Source organism: Corvus cornix, chromosome 17, assembly GCF_000738735.6.
Source record: "Corvus cornix cornix isolate S_Up_H32 chromosome 17, ASM73873v5, whole genome shotgun sequence".
NCBI classification, from domain to species: Eukaryota; Metazoa; Chordata; class Aves; order Passeriformes; family Corvidae; genus Corvus; species Corvus cornix.
In genome coordinates, this window is record NC_046346.1 from 907,539 (window position 1) to 929,769 (window position 22,231).

At 48.7% G+C, this 22,231-nt stretch overlaps 2 protein-coding genes across 12 annotated transcripts in view; one reads left to right on the plus strand and one right to left on the minus strand.

Moving 5' to 3' along the window:
• The window catches only part of SCAI (suppressor of cancer cell invasion), a 33,245-nt gene extending 15,402 nt beyond the window's left edge, over positions 1-17,843 (minus strand). For 3 of the 11 annotated variants that reach the window (XM_019284878.3, XM_010397898.4, XM_019284876.3), the window contains exons 1-3: positions 8,002-9,388; positions 6,223-6,354; positions 45-140 (exon numbers count right to left, since the gene is read on the minus strand). In XM_019284878.3, the coding sequence (XP_019140423.1) occupies positions 45-140; positions 6,223-6,354; positions 8,002-8,111 (338 nt within the window). In that variant the 5' untranslated portion in view covers positions 8,112-9,388. The other 8 variants (XM_039561744.1, XM_039561742.1, XM_039561741.1 and 5 more) reach the window with 8 other exon arrangements.
• On the plus strand, positions 17,800-19,887 carry RPL35 (ribosomal protein L35). The gene is made up of 4 exons (XM_039561746.1): positions 17,800-18,077; positions 18,477-18,613; positions 18,938-19,019; positions 19,670-19,887. The coding sequence occupies exons 1-4, from the start codon at positions 18,075-18,077 to the stop codon at positions 19,817-19,819; spliced, it is 372 nt and encodes a 123-aa protein (XP_039417680.1). The 5' UTR covers positions 17,800-18,074; the 3' UTR covers positions 19,820-19,887.
• The last annotated feature ends 2,344 nt before the right edge of the window (positions 19,888-22,231 follow it).

Sequence of the window (22,231 nt, forward strand, 5' to 3'; positions counted from 1 at the left end):
GCACTTAAACCCACACAACGCATCTGCCTACAACATTCCCTTACCGGTGCTGCTGTTGGAACTTCCAGAGCTTGGTGTAAACATCAAATGTTCGCCCGAAATAGGATTGCCACTGCTTCTGCCCATACTGAGGTAAATCCCTGCAAGAGACAGTGACAAAAGCAGAATTAGGAAGCAGAATCCAGTCAGCCCAACATGACAGGAGCATGTCTGCACCAAAGTCAGAACAGCTTTGTTCAGGATTCACCCGGCATACTTTAGAATTCTGCCTGCACCCAGAACTACAAGAACCATGATTCCCAGAGTTTCTCAAAACCTGTTGTTATTGGATCTCTCCAAATAGGAAATGACCATGTTCCTACATGCAACAGGTGTTTGAAAACATCTTACAATCTTGCTAAAAGAGAAGTAATTTTATGGTTATATCCACAGAAAGACAAACTGGACTCTTGAAATATCATAAAAATAAAAACCCTACCCAAGAGCAAGCAGAATAACCCAGTGGAAATCAGTTAGTTTGGACTGATAATATTTATTGTTACTCATTAAGGAAATAATCTTTTTCAAACAGATAAGGCTGTTTCAGAAACAGAGCCAGTGATATCACAAACAAAACTGCTGCCCCAGTGTCACCAGGTCAGGGCAGCATATGGATGCTCACAGCTAACATTCACTGGATTCTGTTACACCATTACCACATTTGTCACCCTCTATCTCACAGTTAGTGACATGACACAACCTGAGAACTTCTGGATTTTTCCTGTCAGTTTCCAGTGCTACAAGGTGAGTCAGTCAACCCAGTTCAGTTCTGCTCTCCTATCTCCCCTTGATTTCCATGCTGTGGTATATTTCCACCCCACAACTATGATGTATTCCTAAGGATTTGGGCATTAAAGGTTTGTGCTCTCAACCCTCACTCCTCCCATCTCCAGGGAGTGACCTGAATCTTGAAACAAATGCAACAGAGGAGACAAAACCCCTGAGTCCCACTGAGCACATGTTCCCTACACATCTACACCAAGGCTCATTCAAAGAAGGTGCACAACTATACAAGTGGAAGTAGAACAGCTTTTCCAAGACAGCATCCTCTTTCATTTGACTCAAGATTGATTTCCGCAGGGAATGCTCTCTCAAATCACTGTGCTGGTTCATGTACCACCCTCAGCAGACAGAAGAGCAGCACATTCCACTTCCAAGCCTGGAGGGTAGAGACCAAGGGAAGCACCCCCTTTAGGAAACCTTGCCATGTCCTCTGAAAAGAGTCAGAGAAGCAGAGCAGTACACACCATTTCAGAGCAGCATTCTGGCCTCTTTCTGCTCACTGTAATTGCTTTAACAGCACCCGAGGTAGGAAAGGAAATTAATATTCCTCTGCTTGTCAGCCAACTGTACTTCCCACACAGCTTGAAGGGACCTAGCTCAGCTACTACAAGTAAAATGAATCCCTTACCAGCTACAGCTCTTACCAGCCTGGAAAAGCATTCCAGTACTTGGTGCAGATATTCCATGAAGATGCCAAGGAATCTGGGCAGAATTTTACTAAATTAAAAAACAAAAAAATCCCTTCAAACTTGCAATTGGCTGCTCAAAATCTTGCAACATATGTCGGTGTAGCAAGGGGTAAACAGGAATATAAATATGTGCTTCAGGGTACCAACATCTTCATTCAAATACAGCTCGATACAAACATATGCAAGTTTAAAGCATTTTCTGCAAGGAACGATTCACCACCTTCTCTTGTTGTAATAGATGTAAACATTTTAGCTAAACAAAAGAAGCTAAGGCACTGTCCAAACACACACCCAAGATACAGCGCAGACTTCAATATAGCAAGAGGTAGCTTTAACTTAATTAGCATATCCACAAGATTCAATGTTTAATTGTATTAAAAAAGAAGTGAATACAAATACAAAACAATACTAAAATGGATAATTAAAAAAAAATGATACAAATCAAAGTTCCCTGGCACTAACTCATAGAATGACTGGATTAACAAGCTGACTTGAAGAGCCTTACCCATAGTAAAATGGCTTTCTAGGCCAAGTTGCTCAGGACATTTGAGCAAAGGTCTAACATATAGGAAAAAGAAAACACCCTTCTCTCAAACACCGAGAAGCAGGTATGTGCACAAACTAAGAAATAACCGGGTAACTATGGGCTGATCATGCTCATGCATGTATTCCTCATCAGTGAGCTAATTAATACGCTCTCTAAACCTCACCTGTCACCTACCCATTCCACACCTTCCTCTGCACAAGCCTAAACACTCTAACATAACCTAAACATAAAGCCCAGCTCAACTCACTGCACTGCATTAGATTTGGGTATCTGAAAATCAGCGGTGTTTTAAGAAGCCTCTGTTAGTACAGTGTCCGTGCATTTGGCCACTGCTGTCCGCAGCCGCTGCTGGGTGTCCACACGGATATTCCTCAAGCAGCGTGCTCGCCTAATTGCAGCTGGCATAGCTGCACAATACCATGGATTCCTCGGCTCCCCAGGGAACGGGAAAGATCTCCATGGAAACAGACAGTAGCACTTGTTCTTTTGATAGTATTCTGACATGGCTGTAATAAAACTTCATTTATGACAATACATTACTGAGGTTTCACTACAGCTTTTCACAGACAAGAGCTGCCCTTGCTGCCATCCCTTTACTGCTTTGTGCTGAACATCATGCATGTTGCTCCCATGTACCAAGAAATTTTGCCACGAGAAAACGGATGCATAAGCAAAAGAGGACATTAAGTGCAGTTTTTTTAATAGGACATGGGGATATGCACTATTTGGTGAGAAGCAGGCCAAAAGAATCCCAAAGCCTCGGCTGACTGCAGAGTGGGCTTTTAACACAGTTCCTCCCACCAAAGGAGACAGGGAATACATGATCCAAATTGAGGACTAAAGACCTATGTTATAGCAAGACATTTTGCTACTTCCAGATCTACAGAAGGACACCAGAGCAGTGAGGAGAGACAAAGGCAGCAAGTTTTCCTGTGGGGTGTGCCCAGCCCAGAACCGGTGGCAGGGGGGCACCTGCTCTGACTGGACACCACTACAGGAGGGATAAAGGGGCAACCAAATGAATCCAAATGCAGGGGAGGGACTGGAGATTTCATTTAGGACAGTACAATAGCCACAATACAAGTGGAAACCATTTCCAATTTCTTGGCTTTTAAAACATTCCAAACAGGACATGAAGACACAAATTCCGATGTTCTAGAACGATGAGTTTCTCCCCCTGGGTGCAGAAGACTGTTTCTTTTGCTGCAGTAGAGTGGCTGGTGGATAAATTTCACAGACAGTCCAGAACTTTATCCAACTCTTGCTGTACTCTTTGACTCCACAAAGACCAGCACTACTTACGTGCTCATAATCAATTCTCTGTCAGGAGTTCATTTTTGCCATGCTGCCAGATAATACTGGCTGAAACCCAGTTAAAGGTGCTGAGGTGTGCTTGGCCAGTGCCACATGGAAGTTGTCACACAGGGACATTGAAGATGTTGAGAGAGTCCTAGAGACTCAGCAGTGCACTTCAAAGAGGAAGGCTACAATAACTGTAAGTTTAATATTCAAAGCTTTAAACACATTCACAGTTTTGACAGGTGATAAAAAGAGACAATTTCCTTTTATGTTCACAGGCTTGTAGTAGTTACAGGTTCCTGTTCCCACAACCTGAGCAGCAGTGGCATAACAGTGCTGTGCTGCGCAGCCAGAAGGTCCCCCCTGAGCCTCCTCTTGTCCAGGCTGAGGCCCCCCCCAGCTCCCTCTGCTGCTCCTGGTGTTGGAGACCTTTCCCCAGCTGTGTTCTCATCTCTGGATACACTCCAGCCCCTCAGTGCCTCTCTTGCCATGAGGGGCCCAGAACAGGACGAGGCGCCTCACCAGTGCCCAGTACAAAGGGACAATCACTTCTCTAAAATATAGTTGTGGAAAGTCTTAATTCCTTGAAGTTTCAGGCTTCTTTGTGATACTGAACCCACTTAAGCACTTTTTAACATTTAAAAGAAAATAGTACCAGTGACAGTACACCACGACAAACTGCTTCCTTTCACCCTCCCTCTTCTCAGCCTTTTTCAAAAAAAAAAGCAAGTGGGAGTGGGGAAAGGGGAGAAAAGAGCCATTGGAACATACTTCATTAACAGTTTATTCTAACTTATGGCCCAGGGCACAGACACTAGAAAGACAACCCCCTCTGTGTTATCCTAGCAGGCACGGCCACAGGAGATGCTATCACTAGGAGCACGAGCACAAAGTACACTTTCGAGCAGCAACCTTGGCAGACCATCATATGTTTTCCTCAAATGCTGTATTTGGCATCTGTATTGGGAAGAGAGGAAGGAAATGCTACTGAAACAAAGACGTGGCAGGCTGAGCCCTCGCAATTTCTGGCAGCAGCAACAGCTAAGCAGCTGCCAACACAGCTATAGGCTCAGCTCCCTGTAGCTGAAGTGCCCAGAGGAGGTTTTGGGAAGGAAATCATTGCTCTCCTCTCCCTCCCCCATCACTTCTTTTCCATGAAACATGATAGGGGCAAGAGAATGGCATAAAACGCAACACTGAAAGCCACCATCATCTTCAAAACAGAAGGTGTCAGGCATGCATCAAATACATTTATTATGCTGGAGGGAAAAGCAAGCAACTGGACTAAGAATTGGGATGCTTGCCAAGACATTTCCAGGTGAACTCCCCAGAGAACAAGCACTAACAGAGGAGATACCTGAGAATTATAACGTTGCTTTATCTTGTCATTATGCCCATGGAAATCACAGGTCTTAGAGGTGAAATGGTGGTCAAGTGTAAGAAGTAACTGTGCCAGGTTACAGTAAGGACAGAGGCAGGTTCTGGAATGTTCTGGAATGTTCCTATTTTCACACAGCAGAACTGGCTGCTTAAGCCCATCTCTCTATTTTTATTTGTCATACTTCATCCAAAGGTATTTTCCATTTTCTTTTCATTTAGCTGGACAAGAAGGTTTCTTTCTGGAAAAGTACCATGGATATACTGAGCAACTCCATCCCTCATCTCAAAATTTGACACAAGCACTACCTCCCTCCATGGCAAAAGGAGGGACAGAATGGCTGGAGGTTCTCTGCCACCTCTCTGATCTGAACTGGAGCAGCATGCAGCCACACATCAACTGTGTTCATTCGTACTCTTCAGTGACTCAGGCCAAAATTTCAAACAAAATCTGTCCAAAAGCCAGTGTAGTGTCATATACAGTCCTGGAAATCCTGGTCTCAAGATCTCAGTCCTTTTGTTTTAGACTGTCTTTCATGGGGGGTCAAATGCCATCTCCAAGAACTCCTTGTCTCTACTGCCCATTTGCCATTCAGATTTTGGAGCACAAACTGTTTGTTTTGGATTTGGTAATCAACTTCTAAAGCACATGAAAGGATTATCAATAGCGGGGGGCGGAGGAATTAAAAGCATCTTTGCTAACCATCTGTGTTTGACTAACAGCAAGCTATAAGGGCCCAAACATACAGCATTACTCAGAGACCAGTAAGAGGCTGAACTGCCAACCAAATATGAGCTCAAACCCCTGTTACTTAAGAGACTCTACAGCAAAGCTTAGAAATAAAGCAGCTTTGGATACATGCTGTTTAACTCAGCATATATTGACATAAACAGGATATCCATATCACTGTCCAAACGTGGATGCTCCTGCAGACAAACCAGCCAGACCTTCTAGCTGTTGTTGCAGCTGCTTTGTAGATAAATGTAATTTTACTTTTTTCCACAGTTCAGATTAAGCATTTGTTTCCCAGACACATACAGGGTATGGTTTGGATGTTTCTGTTTATGGTTTCCTAAATTTCTTCCCCAAAAATATTCCCTCTGCTCCTTCCCTCCCATCTAGACCAATCCTTCTCATTCCTTTCTTTTTCCACAGAGACTGTGGTGTTTTGGATTTGCATGCTGTTGACTGTACACAGTTACACCTAATCCTTAATTGTGCCCTTCAAACACACCATTTCAGCAATAATCACATCAATTTAATGGAATTTCCAACTTCTAGTTTACTATTAACTGGAACCTCTGCTCCTACAGACATTTCTTACATACATGGTCCAGAAGTACCCATACAGAGGTGCATTGTTCTCTCCTAAACAAACTTACTGGGTTTGGGTTTGAAGTGTTCACTGTACCACTGACTTCAGCATTGCATACTGCAGTGTGTATTCCAAGGCTTTTCTGAAGGAATACTGTCAAAAATCCACTAACCTTAAGCCATTGAAGAGCTGCTTAGATTTATCCAATAAGTAGCAAAAGTCTGTCACCGTTTTTCTCTCTGCTTGAGGAATATCATCTTCAGCTCCCCCTGATGACATGATTTCTTTTAGGGCAAGATCAGTCCTATGAAGAAGAAAATAGCCATATTACTCAAAAATCAAGGGCTGCTATGAGGTCATCCAGACTGAGATGCATGTTCAGTTCCATGGGGATGTAACACAGAGCATGCAGTTCTCCACAGGTTACCCTTCTCAAGACTCATTAAAAAAAAACAGCTGCGAATCAAGGCATGGGACTAATTGTTGCACAATGCACTAGTTAACAGAGCAAAATTAAAAGTAACAGTGGTACAATAGTCACAAAATAAAATAACTCTGAGGACTGTCTTCACAAACACAAAACTGCCAATGAAAGGACTGTAGCACAAACAGCACTTGGGTTTCACACTTGGACAAAGAAATCCTCTCCAAATTTGCCTTCTGCAGAGGTGCTTATCCTGCAGCTGTATTTAGAGAGACCAGCCTCAGTTCTCCTTACATTTCATTTTCTTCTGCAAGTGCTGAAAGCTGTTGCTCAATAGTTCCTATCGCTGAAACAAGGCAAATTTAGCCAGAATGCTAAAAAGTACCCTACCATCCCTCCTCTCTGCATCCTCATGACTTTAATTCCATGGCTTGCATTGCCCACAATCATACCTGCAGATCCATGTTTATTCTTTGTATGAGTAAAATGTTATATTGTACAATAATCACAGTAAGATATAACGTAGATAACTGTAGTATTGAGTAAGTAAGGCAATATGAAAGCTTACAGAGGCAGAGTAGCTTTTAAAAATATTACTCCAAAGATACACAGGTATCAAATTATCCTGTTGAACATACAAAGATGAGCTACAGATTTTGCAGCAGCAGCAACAGCCAAACATCTCCTCTGGAAATGGCTGCTAGGTGTTCAGCTCTGCCACGCTCAGGATTTTTGTGCAAGATAAACATACTTCTAACTGGGCAAATGCAGAGCTTTTACTTCCAGCAGCTTCTCTACCAGTTTTGGTTTAAGTGTTTGTTAAGCAACAAGTTTCCATTTGTGCAGCAGCTCTGTTTGGATGCTATTTGCACAAATAATTACCTACACGTCCCAGTCCAAGGCAGGAAATGGCAAAGCTAACTCTTTCCAGCCATTGGGAAGCACCCAGAAGTATCTTTTAGCAACTGTCCCAAAAAATCCCTCACAATAACTAAAGAGGCTTCAGAAATGCTTCCCTGAACAAATACTTCATGCCTAACAAATGCAGGAGAAATTGGCAGTTTCCACCCAGCTTTTGGGGTAAGTTAGAGGGTCATCCTGCCAACCAAGCAGTCTCATGATTTCCCAGTTTAGAGAAGATGCAGCCCACATAGACTTGCTTTTACACACCCACGTGAAAGCACACCGGAGCACCAGTGCAAGGCTGTGGGGGCATTGCACAAACCACTTGTTGAAGAGCTCCAGAAAAAGGTAAAAAGTGTCTCTGTATTGTCAGGGAACTGCAATATGGGTGCCAGAATCCAAATGCCAGATGTCACAAGCTTTGGCATGAGGACGTGAACATTGTGAAGCACCAGGCTGTGTCTGAAGCCTCCGAACATTCACATTTACACAGCACAGAACAAACAACACCAAGTTATTTAAAGCACCAACATATGAGATTGAAGTGAACAGTGAGACCTAAAAGACAGATGTCAGAAGTAGCCAGGAGGGGTGATTCAGGAATTTCAGGAAGAGGGACAATACCCCAGGTCCTGTGTGCTCCGCAGCAAGGGTGACCTAAATCCTGCAGCGAGGCTGTGGGTTCTGCGCTCCACCGTGGTAGTCCAGGCACTCCAGAGCAGCTTCAGACACATTTGCAAAAAACTGAGGAGCTTGCTTAAATTGCAAAGTATGTTTCATACAGTCTAGATATCAGTCTTTTAATTTCATGGCAGTGAATTTTATTTTACACTATCCTTAAGTTATACTACCCAACAACCCCAACCGCTGCCAACATAACCTGTGTTAGCCCTGGCACAGGAAAGTAAAACCAACTAGGCTTTGCATCATTTTTTTAAAACCAAGTAGTTCTCACGTGGAAGAAGTTCACCAGACCCACTGTGAAGAGACCATTTATGCAATCAATAAAAGATACGCTAGAAAATCCATAGCCTGCCAGTGTGAAAGGTATCGGAAGGCAGGAAAAACACGTGAAGCTGGCTTTTCCAGGTGACAAAGAAGGAAAATAAAATTAGTTATCTCATGCACTGGTTTTGGCTTATCATGCTCTGGAGGGGATGGTATTTGGTGCTGTACAAAGGAAGAGCTACTACCAGGAGCAGCTCGGGAGAGGAGGAGGTGCTCCTGCACTAAGGACTGTGTTGTAATGCAGCAGCAGTACAGACAGGAGGGAGAATTATTATTAGAACAGCAAGTGGGCACAGTAAAGGGAGGAATACAGATCCTGACATCGCCCTTTCCTAAGGGACTGCTCAGCTCCAAATTAACAATATAAATGAAATGCAGCCAGGAGCACATCCACAACAGGGACCTCTCTTTCCCTTTGATACTAGAAGTTATCACATGCATCTGTGCTCATCTGCAGACAGACAGTTCCCCCAGTTTTGACAGCCCAGCTATGCCACGAATATCACCTACTTAATTTTCTGTTCTGTGTTTCATGCTTTTTGCTTTCTTTCATGCAAAAGAAACTGTTGGGCTGATTTGTACGACAATTTTTCTTAAGTAACACGTTAACAAAATGCTCTCCAGAGTCTGCAAAAGGAGACACTGAAACATTGGTTTGAAAGACTGTTAGAATAAGTCAGAAAATGGTGGCTTCCAGCAGAACTTATTATTCTCTCAAAGATTTTGCCAACTCCTCAGGCCATACAAGGCAGAAAACCCGTGCTAGCCAAGCCCCACACTTGGTGTGCCAGTTTCTTCCCTACACGTTCTCATAACACAGAATTCCAGGTTAGCGTAGTGTAATACATTAATGGATTTTACAAATTCATCCCATTGCAGCACCCAGGGTAGCACAGCTTTACAGACATCCCAGAGGATGGCAGTTAAAGATGGAGCTGAAGGGCAGCGGGAGGAGGGATATGGGACAGGGATGGAGGTTTCATGGTGCTGGCCAGTATTTTAAAAGTCAGATGTCACTTACATCACACACGTCTCCACTTCCCTGTGGTTTGCTGTCTTTTGGCTAAGGTTTACCAGGCTTAGCTGGAAGGGAAAAAGAGTGCTGAAGTTAATGGTATGCACTCCCCACTGGCCCTACCCTGGAACTCAGGCCTGCAAAGCAAGGCAGGCTTTGTGAGTGGTGAGGGAACGCTCTGGGTCAGGGAAATCAAGCTGACAATGCAAGTCCAGCATGGGTATGTTCAATAAGTGCATTACATCCTCTTAGATTTGCTACGTAGCCAGGATCACTGTAAGCTGCCATTCAGCTGCCTGCTGGAAGGGGGGGGGTCATAACTTCACGCCTGACGTGTACAAGCAAATAAAACCTCACACACCGAAGAGGCAGCAATGGTGTAACCAGAGGGCACAGTGGACAGGAGGATGACAGGGGTCTATAAGCTCATGTATCAGTGAGGACAGGTAGAATCAGGAGCAGTTTCCTGAAGCTGCACAGCAGAGTAGGCTGGACATTGACAACTGGTCAGTTGGCACCTTGACCTCCTGACAGAGCACTTGTACAACCCATCTCCCTTTTTTTAAGCCACCACTTCCTCTCAGTTATGGAATCTTGACCGGTTTTCAAACGCTCCAACTCCTTGCTTAGAGGCGCAAGTGGTAACCAAAAACCAAAAGCAAACACACTTTGTTCTTCCATCTTGTTGATACAGGATTTTCCCCAAACTAAAATGTTCCTAGAACAGCTCTCTACAGAAACCAATGGTGGAAAACACATTCCAGTCTATCAGGATTTTAAAGCTGTCAAACCTTGAGTCAGAGACCAGCTCTCTTTCTGCTTTCCATCCTGACACATCTCCCACAGCATCACTGCCAAAAGGGGATGTGACACAAAGCCAGATGCCCAGCTGGTATCTGTTTCTTATCTGCAAATTAACAACACAGATAAAACTAAGCTCCTGATTATTGATACATAAAGCCTGGAACCATCACGTCTCAAATCGCTACCAAAAACCAGCCGATCTTACCTCCACCAAGCAGGATGCCTACCATGGCTCTCTATTTGCCTCTCCTTTTCCTCTGCAGACTGGCACACTCATGTCTCATGTTTTCTTTCAACGCTATACTGCACGTTTTGGGAAAACCATCTGTGTGTTTCCATGTGATCTGCTCAGAGTGCTAGTCCTGACAGAGCCTCAGACAACACAAAATGCAGTAGAACCCAAATTCATTCCTCTCGCCAGAATACCTAACTCTCCATCAAGAGCCACTGCCCTGAAGTTCCCAAGGCACCACTTGGTTCTGCCCAAGAAACACTGAAATAAATAAATAGCAATTCCCCCAGACAGGCACTGAAAACCTCACAGCCTGCTGGAGTCAGGAATTCAGAGGGAATGGCAATGAGCAGTTATACATCAAACCATTTCTTTATAAAATGTAGGCGGGGGGGAAAGGATTTCCTTATTATTCCAAAGTTTTTAGTAAAATTTGGAACCAATCACAGACATTCCTCACCCCAACCACTGTTCACCTCAGGGCACGTCTGCACTGCAGTGGCTGCAGCTCTTCCAGATATATCCAGCTCCTTTTCCAGCAGCTCGATGGATACTGCAGGAGGCATCTGGGAGCAGGCTGAGCCCACACCTGAGCTCCTGGCAAGGCTCAGTCCTGGGGGACAGCAATGCCCATGGCGAGCTCAGAGAGCAAGCGGAGCGTTTGCGTCCCAGCTCTCCTCAGTGCCCTATGGACGTGCACATGGACTGCCACAAGGAAAAGGACACAGCCTGGGCTTTGGGGACACTTGTCTGAACACCACAGTGATAAGCAACTTTAACTTAAGAAACAGAAACAAGCTGTTTTATTTAACTGATAGCACTGGTCAAATCATGTTCTCTCTGCCTGGATGTTTGCTTACTTCAAAGGACACTAAGGAGAAATGAATTACGAGGGTGAAAGCCTGATTTCATATACAAATTACAGTGTGGCTGACAAAATCACCCGCAAATGTAACTAGTTCTAGCAACTACCTCCTATTGGGAATTCTCCAAGAAACTGGTTTTCCTACTAAAGTACACCATTTGTACAGCTAACTTGCAAAAATACTGCTACCTCTAAAGATTAAGCAAGAGGGAAGTCACTTTTTAAAATAATACAAACATACAAACCCAGTGAGCCTGTGCACGAACACACCCACACTCTTCTGCACAAGCAGTCAGGGCCAGCAGTCGCTCCTACAGGGACAGGGAGCCTGGTCCCATATCAGCCTGGATTGATCCTTCCCTTCACATCCCAATAAACCGAGCTCTCCGCAGCACAGGGAAAGCTTCCTAGGGCTCCACACATTAGGAGGGGCTGGCCAGATGCTTCCTACAATGTAACAACTTCCTTCTGTCTGTCCTTCCCTTTAATAGATGCACTGAACATCACTCTACTTCAGCTTCCTCTGAATTTTGTGAAAATCACACACTAGATAATCTTCAGGACCTCTCTCCCTAGAGCAACAACAGTTACATCAGACAAGGAATTCAAAAGCTGCTAGGAGAAGAAGAAAAAAGAGGAAGCCTGAACGTGCAATTGCATTCCTAAAAAAGGGAAAGGAGAGGGCAGGGGATAAGTAAGAAAACAAGACAAACCCACACACGCACATTCCCCAGCTGCACACTGCTGTGGCCAGTGGAAGTGGCAGAGAGCAGGCACTCACAGTTACACAAGAACTGTTATACAAGTTGCACAGATTTTAGTACTGCAAACTGAAAGTTTACTACTCTCACATGAATGCATAATCCGTTCCTCAGCGCATCAGAAGATGAGAAGATCTGCAAACAGCCTTGCAATAAGACCTCAGAGTTAAGGGGAGCTGCCACCTCTGCATTACCTGGGACATCTCAGCAGAACAGTCTCATGATTTCCTGTGGCAACACCACAAATTCAACTCCATTCTGAGTCAAATGAGTTGAAAAATACAACATGCAGTGTCAATCCCATTATTTTAACTTCAAGTAAGTGCTTCGTCTGTAGAATCAGGCTTTTCATATGTTTCAGACGTCTTTAAAAATCCTTTTATCGCTTAAAAGCACACCTGTCTGTATCCAGAACTGCAGCTTTGGCATCTTTTCTCTCAGAAAAATGCGGAGGTGCTCATTAACATCATGCCATGGAAACCGTGTAGTCCCTTCCTGCCTCCTACTCTGAGATCATGGAAGCCACACCTCACCAGCAGACTCCTCTGAATTCCCTCTGGGCGGACTCACTTTGAACACAAGAGACATGATCTCACCATGGGATGCACGTGGCCTTCAATCGCCTACAGCACACAAAACTTTCGCTTCTCTTCTTTATGTTTCTGCCACTGACAATTTGTTCCACCTTTGTCTGTTCTGCGCCCTCCATGATCCCTCTTTCACTGCAGTTCGCGACCTTTTGTGTATAGAATGAACAAAGGGCACAGGCTAAAAATGTCATCACAGTTGGGCCTCTGCTCTTCTACTGACTTCACTAGTTTGCTATTAGAAATAGGCTCAAGCTCAAAGTCAGACCAAAGAAGAATTTCTGGGTCATCAGAGTCCAGGAATCTCCAGAAGATGGTGCAGAAGCAATGTGGAAGAGGACACAAGTGTTTCTTTTCATCCAAATTCAAATCATGAATCTGTTGTGGTGCTTGCATACCACCTACATGGTACTTAGCAGTCATTTGCTTTGTATGAAAGAGCAAGAGAAAAAAGAACATCAGGCTGGCCCACTCTTGGCAGGGGTGGGAGGGTAGAAGGGAGACAGAAAAACACCATCAGCTGTGGCAGTGAGTTGTGTGTATTTACATTTCACAGGCTGAACTATTTAGTGGTTTATTTACACACAATGTTCTTGGAGCAGCTAAAATGCCAGTTGTGTTTTATCTCGATATTGTGGCAATGTGCATAAGCCACAGAATCATAGGAAGAGTCTGCAAATGAGAGATGAACCTCCTGCATCTGGAAAAGCACGTAAGCCACTGTGAGAAAGGAGAGAGATTTCAGGAGCACAGGCACAACAAGGGCTGAAATGCATCAGTTATGACAAGACACCAAAATACAACCCAGGGACTCGAAAGCAACGACCCAGTCACAATGCAACAGCTTGTGCTGCAGGGATTGCACATCCCAGGGTAACCCTCACAGCCAAGCCAAGCTACGGCACCGGCACGGCGGCCTCGGGTCCCTCCGGCTGCCCCTCCATGTTAGAGTGAGGAGGGAATTGCAGTCAGCTCCATTTTATGCACATTTGATGGCAAGACGCCAACACAACTGTTGACTGAGCCAAATCTGGGCCCCCTTGAACTAAGCCATCACCTAAAGCAGGGTGGAAAAGCACATGCCTCTCGCCTTCCCAGCAGCCAAGTTCCTGAAAAGCATCCCAGTTACAAGAACGATTTTTCTTTCTTTCCTCTGACAACAACTGACGTTTAACTCTTTTATGTACACTCATTAATATGAAATGGAACAGCTAACATCAAGCTGCATTGTAGAGCAATGGGATGGAGAGGCTTCTTTCCAGCGAGCCAAATGATTTACTGGCTGGCCCAAATGGCAGCTGAGGCCAGTGCCCGATCTGGAGGGCAGCTGTCGTCACACTCTGCAGCCTGTTCCCATCCTCGGCCAAGGTGCCAATGGCTGCCTTCCAACTGGAACTGTACTCTGACAAAAGGGAATGCAGGACAAGCTTGGGAAAGCTTTCTGATCCCTTCGGTTCACTTCTTCCCTCCAAACCAGTGTTTGCTGGGAGCTGCCAGCAAGCTTGGGAATTGCATGGATCATCACTCTGGGAATTCACCTTCCTGAGCAGGTACTGCTCCTGAACTGTGCCTCTGCCTCACAGCAGAGAAATTCCTCTGCTGACTTCTGCTTTAATTATATTTTTAAAACTCAGCTATTAGGCTGTGTTCCATTACATTAATAGCAATAATTAAAAATACCTCAAACAACAAGTCCTCTAAACCTGCAGTTCCATCCAGGCTTTCTGGCATCGCACACTTCCTTTCCTGACTGACATCCTCAGGGAACCAGATTGATGGTTACTCCATTCCATCCCTGCTGCAGGGCTGTGCTGCGTTCTCTCAGCACATGTAAGCTGCAAGGTAATATTTATATTGGCAACTTCCTTACATACTTTACAGAACCAGACCTCCATTTGACCCTCAGTGCAGCTCCCACACACAACTTGGTCCACTCCTTTGAACTGTCTCCTCCTGCTGCAACACATACTCCATACCACACCTCTGTTTCCAGCCTGTTCAAAAACTACACATCTTGAACAGAGCTTTTGTGCTTCAACAGTGCAACTTAGCCACAAAAGCCAAGCCTGCAGAATGCTCTTATGCAAGAATACCAAACAGAATTATTATAAAATCTGCATGTACAAGTCCTGGTTGTCCTTCTACAAAGACTGCTCCAATGAAAGCAATCATTTTTAAGAAAAAAATGAGAGCTGCGTAAAGTTATGTGTAAAAAGACATCAACATCCAGGTTTTTATGGCCAGAATCCAACAGCTATACTGTGCTTTAGGGGGCTAGTGGGGGCATTGGGGGTTTTTGTTTAATATCAGTTCCATTTCAGCTCTTTAGGCAGTAACACCACCTCAGAACAGACTTTCACACCGGAGATCCTCCTTCCTTACCCAAAGCACACCAAGCAGAATAAGAGACAAACCAACAAAGTAACACATCCAGATGATCCAATGAATTCCCATTATCCATCTGTGCCGCAGCAGATCATCAACTCCACTTAACGCCAACAGAGCTAAACCAGAATAAAAGTGATGCAAGAAGAGGGGAGATGTGAGTGGCACACGGAAGCGAGGCAGCTGCAGTGCGAGCAGGGGACTGTGCAGAGCATCATGTGACAGGAGCAGCAGCCGCGGGAGAGCTGCAGCCCCCGGCCCCCACCTCCCCAAATCTGTGCCCTCTGTGCAAGGCCACAGACACCACCATCTGATTTCAGTGCAGAACTGACTAGGGTTAGAAGCTTCTCGATGTTTTGAATCGTTACACTCCATTTTTATTACTTGCCTCCACAAAATAAAACAGGGACACAGAAATGATTAACAATGAGCTTCATGTTCCTCCCGCTGGAATGCACTTTCAGCATCTTTATCACTTGTAGATCGAGTTTCTCAAAAGAGCACAATGAGCACAGAACACAGTATCATTCTTACACATAGAGCAAAGCCCAGCTAGACATCGTTGTGATAAAATCTTCCCATGTTTGTAAGGGAGATGGATTGCCAATTGAATTTTGATACTGTATTGTAGCTACATTTCAAGACAAAACAATGATCACATTCTCCTTTGTAGCACAACGAAACACTTCCTCTCTCCATATAGTTTCTGTGAATGGTTTTTCTATTTCCTGCAGTAAAGGACCTGGCCATCATATTCGTGACCGTCTGTATTGCCTTGGCAGCCCAGAATGACTGGAGAATAATGCTCTCTGCTCCTAGTGAAGTGACTCACTCTTTCTTTCACTTAACAGAAATCGTGGTCCAATTTATCCAAAGATCTTAAAAGAGACTGTATTAATCTGATTTGAAAATGAAGCCTCTTTTTTCTACACACACAATCCCCAGCAGGACACCAGGCTCCCAAAGTGCTCCCTCCACTGTGCCAGGGACAGCACACCCACCACACCACAGGTTCAGGTGGCGTGAGGAGACCCCAGGCAGCAAATCCCACAGCAAGACCCATACCAGGATGATTTTCCACGATTTGCAGAGACTGGTACCACCACAGCAGTCCTGCTGCCTGCGGGAGCAGTGGGAAGCACACGCATGCTGGGAGACTCACTCACATTTTAGTCTTCATATGGTCCCACAGCGCTGCTTTGCATTAGCTTGGACAAGATGCCCTGAATTACAGGGTGCATTTGGATAGCTCATGCAAAATCTAGGTATTTTTTATATTAAGTGGTCCATTTTGCAGGCTGGAGGACTAGAAGTGCTTGGCCCAGACACGGCTAAAGCATGGAACCTTGGAGTCTGGTTATTAAATGACAGACATGCAACTCAGACCTTGATGAAAACAGGTCTTATTCTGTGGTGGGAGATGAGATCTAGAGCTGAAAACCAGCAGTCTTGATCCTGGATGTTTTACCAGGTGATGGACATTTTTATAGTGCAAGAAATTTGAGGGGATGACACAACACAACAACCATCCAGCTACTGTCCCCAAGGGCATCTCATGTCACCTATTGTCCAAGCCACTTCTCTGTACAAAAGAAATAAAATTTGGTGACAAGGGAACTGCTGCGATAGAAGTTGAAAATCAGAACAAATCCGTGATGATTCCATCAAACCCGCAGTTTGGATATCCAGCACTGCACAGACTGCTCCCATAAAATCCTGCAACATTCCACCCCGACGGGTTCGTTTGCCGATGCCGGATGCCGCTATCTGTCACCGGCGTGCTCAACACCCACAGCCTCGCCCGCCGCAAGCGGGAAGGGAGCGCGAGCAACGGAGAAGTTAATAAAGAGGGGGTCGTCTGGGCAATTATTTCAGCTACGCTGCCAACCCAGGCCTAAGCGTTAGACGTGTCACATCGCGTTCCTCCTCTCCGTTAGCAGCAGAGACAGCGGCGAGCCCGGCCCCGTGCAGCCGCCGGGCCTCGGCAGCTCCCGCCCCCGCCGCCCCTGGCCGCGGCACCGGGCACGGACCCGCCGCGCCGCCGGGGGATGTTCCGCACAGCCCCCGCCCGCACCTGCCGCCTTACCTGGGCTCCCACTCGTGGCGGGGCTCTTCCGCCGGGCCCGGAGCTCTGCGGGGGCGAGACCGCGGTGAGGGGCGCGCCGCCGCCGGGCCTGCCCCGAGGCGCCCGCAGCCGCCGCCGCTCCCTCCCGCCCTCGCCGCCGCCCCGCCCGCCCCCGCCCGCGCCGTCGCTCCGCCCCCCGCACCTGGAGGCCGGGCCGGAGCGGGGCAGGCGCTGCCGGGCGGCCCCGCTCACCGTCCGTACCCGCCGGTCCCGGTCCGGGCGCGGCCGCAGCGCCGCCGCCGCCGAGGTTCGGGGAGCGCGGCTACCGCCTCGCGCCGGTCCGCGCCGGCCAGCCCCGCCCCCTTGCGCTCCTATTGGCCGAGCGCCCAGGCTAACAGCGAGAAGGCGTTCTGATTGGCTGCGCCGGCCGTCAATCGAGAGGCTCCGCCCTCCCGCGCGCGGCCGGTGAGGCGCGGCGGCTGCTTGGATACGGCGGCGGCAGCACCGCGGGGAGCGAGGCCGGCCCGTCTGTCCGTCCGTCCGTCCGTCTGTCCCCCGCGGCTGCCTGCGCGCAAGGCCCTGCCCCTGCTCCGCTCCGCCGCGGCGGTCACTCCCGCCCCGCCCGCCATCACGTCCCCATCACTGCCGGTGTAAGAGTGCCGCACCTCGGCCAGCGCGGGAACACCGGCTGCGCTCTGACCGGGCTCCGGCGGCCAAGAGAGGGAGGGGGCGGCAGCCGCAGCACCGAGCGGCTCCCGCGGGGCTGCAGCCCCAGAGCCCGGGGCCGGCCGTGCCTCCCGCGCCTCCCGCCTTCCCTGTCAGCGCCCCGGCCGGGACCACCGTGCATCCCGCGGGGGGCGCGCGGCGCGCAGGCTCCTCCCCCCGTTCAGCGCGCGTTGGTACGGTCCGGCCGCGGCACCGCCCCTGTCTCTGCGCGGCTTCCGTCCTTCCGCCCCGCGCCGCGCGCCGCCCGCCATGGTGAGAGAGCCGGGCCGCGGGTCCAGAATCCACCGGCATCCCGCGGGAACAGCCACCGGCGATCCACCGGCATCCCGCGGGAACGGCCACCCGGGGATCCACCGGCATCCCGCGGGAACGGCCCCCCGGGGATCCACCGGCATCCCGCGGGAACGGCCACCGGCGATCCACCGGCATCCCGCGGGAACGGCCACCCGGGGATCCACCGGCATCCCAAGGGGCACCGGGACCGGCAGTCCGGGAATGCCCCCCAGTCCCACCGGGACCGGGAATCCCGGCAATCCGCCCACATCCCACCGGGCCCCGGGCCCTCATATTCGCGCTGCGGGGGCTGAGGGCGGGCGGGATGCGGGCCCAGGGGTCGGGCAGGGGTGCTGACGGCCTGTCCGCCGCCCGCAGGCCAAGATCAAGGCCCGAGACCTGCGCGGGAAGAAGAAGGAGGAGCTGCTGAAGCAGTTGGACGATCTGAAGGTGGAGCTGTCGCAGCTGCGCGTGGCCAAAGTGACCGGCGGGGCCGCCTCCAAGCTGTCCAAGATGTGAGTGGGGACGAGGGGAGCTGGGCAGGGGCCGCGGAGTCCCCGGCTGCGCCGTGGCTGAGAGCTGCTCTCACAGGTTGTGGTTGTTGTGTGCTGTAAAAAAAACCTAAAAAACGCGCGTGGAAGGGGAACACATCTCGGTAGGGCTGGGGGTTGCTCTGTGCCTCTGCTCAGAGGTGTTGAGTGGAGATGAGGCAGGCCCTGTCGGTGTTCGCTGTAATGTGGCGCAGTGTAGGCGGTCCGGAGCACACACGGTACCCCGGGTTTGATCCATGGAGCTGGTCCTGCAGAGTGTCCTGAGATCCCTCTCTTTCCCACCTGCAGCCGTGTGGTGCGCAAATCCATCGCCAGAGTGTTGACTGTCATCAACCAGACCCAGAAGGAGAACTTGAGGAAGTTCTACAAGGTAAGGACAAACATCTTCCATAAGTGGCCTTGCAGCTCTTGCTGTTCACTATTACAGTTTGTGGGAAGGAACTGAATTTGTTGATTGCTACTTAAAAGCTTAAAACTCAATGAAAAATACTCATTTATGTTCAGTTTTAAAGTTCTCTGGCCATGGTTGCTTTCTAATTATTACTGCAAGAATTCTGTAAGCTTGATCTGAGTCTGCTTTCTGCAGGAGAGTCTTCTGGCAGCATCCCTTCTGTGGGGTGGCGTGAACTTGCTGGAAGATGCAGTTTGCAGAAATGCAGATACCCTTTTATTTTAAATTTAATCATCTTATGTGTGACCAAGAAATTCTTTAATTCAATAAGATTTTTAGAGTATTACTTCCTGGAGTTTGAATTAGGTCATATATGGGGGGAAGAAAAACCTTTTCAAGAGGTGTTGGATAACTGGGGCTTGTACGATTAGGCATTACTTAAACCTGAGTCAAAGCTGCTGCAAAAGTTACACTCCACTCGTGTTTCCCAGCGGAGAGGAGTCTCCTAAACTTGCAGGCTGTAAAGGTAGTCCCAAGGGAAAGGGGCTTGAACAGGGGTGCTGGTGCTGTGGCAGGAGCTCAGCTCGGAGCAGGGTCTGAACCCCACTGCTGTGTGTCTTTGCCAACAGGGCAAGAAGTACAAACCCCTGGATCTGCGGCCCAAGAAGACTCGGGCCATGCGGCGCAGGCTGAACAAGCACGAGGAGAACCTGAAGACCAAGAAGCAGCAGCGAAAGGAACGTTTGTACCCGGCCCGGAAATTCGCCATCAAGGCATAGCGCTGGGCGAGCTGCAGCTCCGCGCTGGGTGCCTGAGGATGGCTCATTAAATGGAGTTTGGTTTGGAAGTGTCACTGGTGGTTTCTTTGGTAGTGGTGGGTAAAGAGGCCGTAAAGGAGTCATCAGCTTAATGGAGGGAAATGAGAGAATTCACAGAAAGTGTTTAAACTGTGACTGATAATGAAAATACAGACCTGGCAGTTTTATTTTCCTCTGAGGAACAGGCAGTGAATGGGTACAGATCTGTGAGGCTGGTTCAGCCAAATACGTAAGAAGTATATAACCTGAGATTAGTGTAAAATGGAAGCTTTTCACAAATACTGGCAGTCAGTCGATATTTATCTCTTCAAGTTAAAAGTTTTGTCTTGGGCCAGTTGTTTAAGTGTTAACAAATAAATTAATTAGCTGAGGGGTTTTACGAGACTTCGTGGAAACTGAAGGATTTTTTCGGCATTTGGTTCAGATCTCTGGGCAGCTCGTAGCTTCCAGGAACCCCCTGAGGGGGGGGCAGTTTCAGACCAGGTGTTCTCTGCGTGGGTGTGGATGCTGATGATGGCACAGGAGCTCAGGGGGTGAAAAAAGTCTGAGCTCCTAGGGCAGCACCACTGAACTCCCAGGGCATCTGTGGCCTCACAGTTCCACACCCACCTGCAAAGCACAGCACGGGTTAAATGGTTTGTCTTTGCCCCCCATAGAGTTCTTTGGGACTTGGAGATGGAGTTATGATTCCAAAAGCCTTTTTTGGTCCTGATTTTGAGGAAGAGTTCCACAGTGCTGCTGTGGAGCGTGAGGGCTGCAGCACTCATGGTTTGTGTTAGTGCAGCCCATACATTAGAATATGACAAATTCCCTATCCATTAGGGAGTTCCTAGATTGGATCCAGATTCTGTTTAGGAAAAAGATCTTAATTCTGCTCACTCAATTAAAGATTTTTGAGCCTCAAGCTAGTTTTATCCAGAGAGGCCTAATCACGTGGGGTGCAGGGAATTTCCCCTACATGGTGGCATTGCGAGGGGTGGCTGCGCTGTGATGTCACCCGGGCTGTGCCGTGGCTTTGTTTGGAGCCCAGGGTGGATGGGACGTGTCTGGCAGCGAGAGGGCCCTGCCTGGCACAGCGCTGGGCCAGGCTGCCAGAGCACGCCGTGGGCCGGCGGGCTGCGTGTGGGAACCGGCTCCTTGGCTCACGGTCGTATTCCCAGGCAGGCCGGCAGGGTTACAGATGGCTTTGTTTCCATGCAGAGTGTCCTGCCGTGGCTGGCAGAGCTTCTCTGGGGGGAGCATGAGCTTCTTGCCCAGCACACACAGCCCCCAGGAGCAGGAGCACCCCGTGTGAGGATCCCAGATCTGAACACTCCCATCACAGGAGCCTGATGCCTGAAGGAGACAGGAGAGGGGCTGGTCCCCTGCGCTGGGCATGGGACAGGCTGAGGCAGGTGGCTGCTGCCAGATCGTGCCTGGCTGCATTTGGGCTTCTCTTTGGAGCGGTGTGTGCCCTGTGCTGCTGCAGCAGCGCAGCTGAGGGGAGCCCGACGGCTCTGCCAGCATTTCTGACAACACGGCAAAGCAAACATGGTGTGAACTCTGCACTGCAGAGACTGGTGACGGTGTCAGGGCGTGCTCCAGGTGTCACCTTCCAGCCCAGCCACAGGAGCAGCTGCGCTGCAGAGAGAGGATCTGCTGTCTCAAGGATCTGATTAGTACAGATCCCTGGCATGCCAATCAGTAACAAGAGTGGGGGAAACACAAAAATGGGGAAAAGCCCCAACTAAGCAGGCACTGAACATCCCGGAGCCATCCCCATGCTGAAGTGGGAGGCAGTACTGGAGAACAGCTCAGGCTTTGGTTTGTGCACAGCCCACAGGAGCCGTTTGAGGAGGTGAACGTGTTTCTGGCACTGCGCTAAATCCTGGGGCTGAATTACTCCATCCACCCACCAACAGACAGAACCAACCAGTCTGGCCCTTCCATCAGAACTACCCTGTCCTGTTAGAGGAGACATCCTGCAGACAAGCAGCCCTTTAAGTGACCAGGAGCAACAGACTGATTGAGGGCACACAGAGGTGAAGCGACGAGCTTCCTCCAGGGCACAGGTGAAGACACTTGTTCCTGCTGTGAGAGCAAGGCAAAGCCTGTTCTGGCTGGGGTCTCCAGTGGTCTGTGCTGGTTCCCACTTTATCAGCCAGCCCCAGAGGGTGCCCGTGGCAGAAGCCGCTGCTGCCGGGGCTGAGTGAACACTCCAGGCTTGCTGGTCCCCAGAGGGAGGGAGGGCCGGTGGCAGTAACCCCCAGCAAAGCATCCCCATGTTGTGCTGCCTCTGTGGGGACCCCACAGCATCTCCCCTGTGCCACTGCAGGCTGTGTGGTCCCTGTCCCCCTCCAGGCATGGCACGGCCTGGCCGTGGGGTCGGTTGCC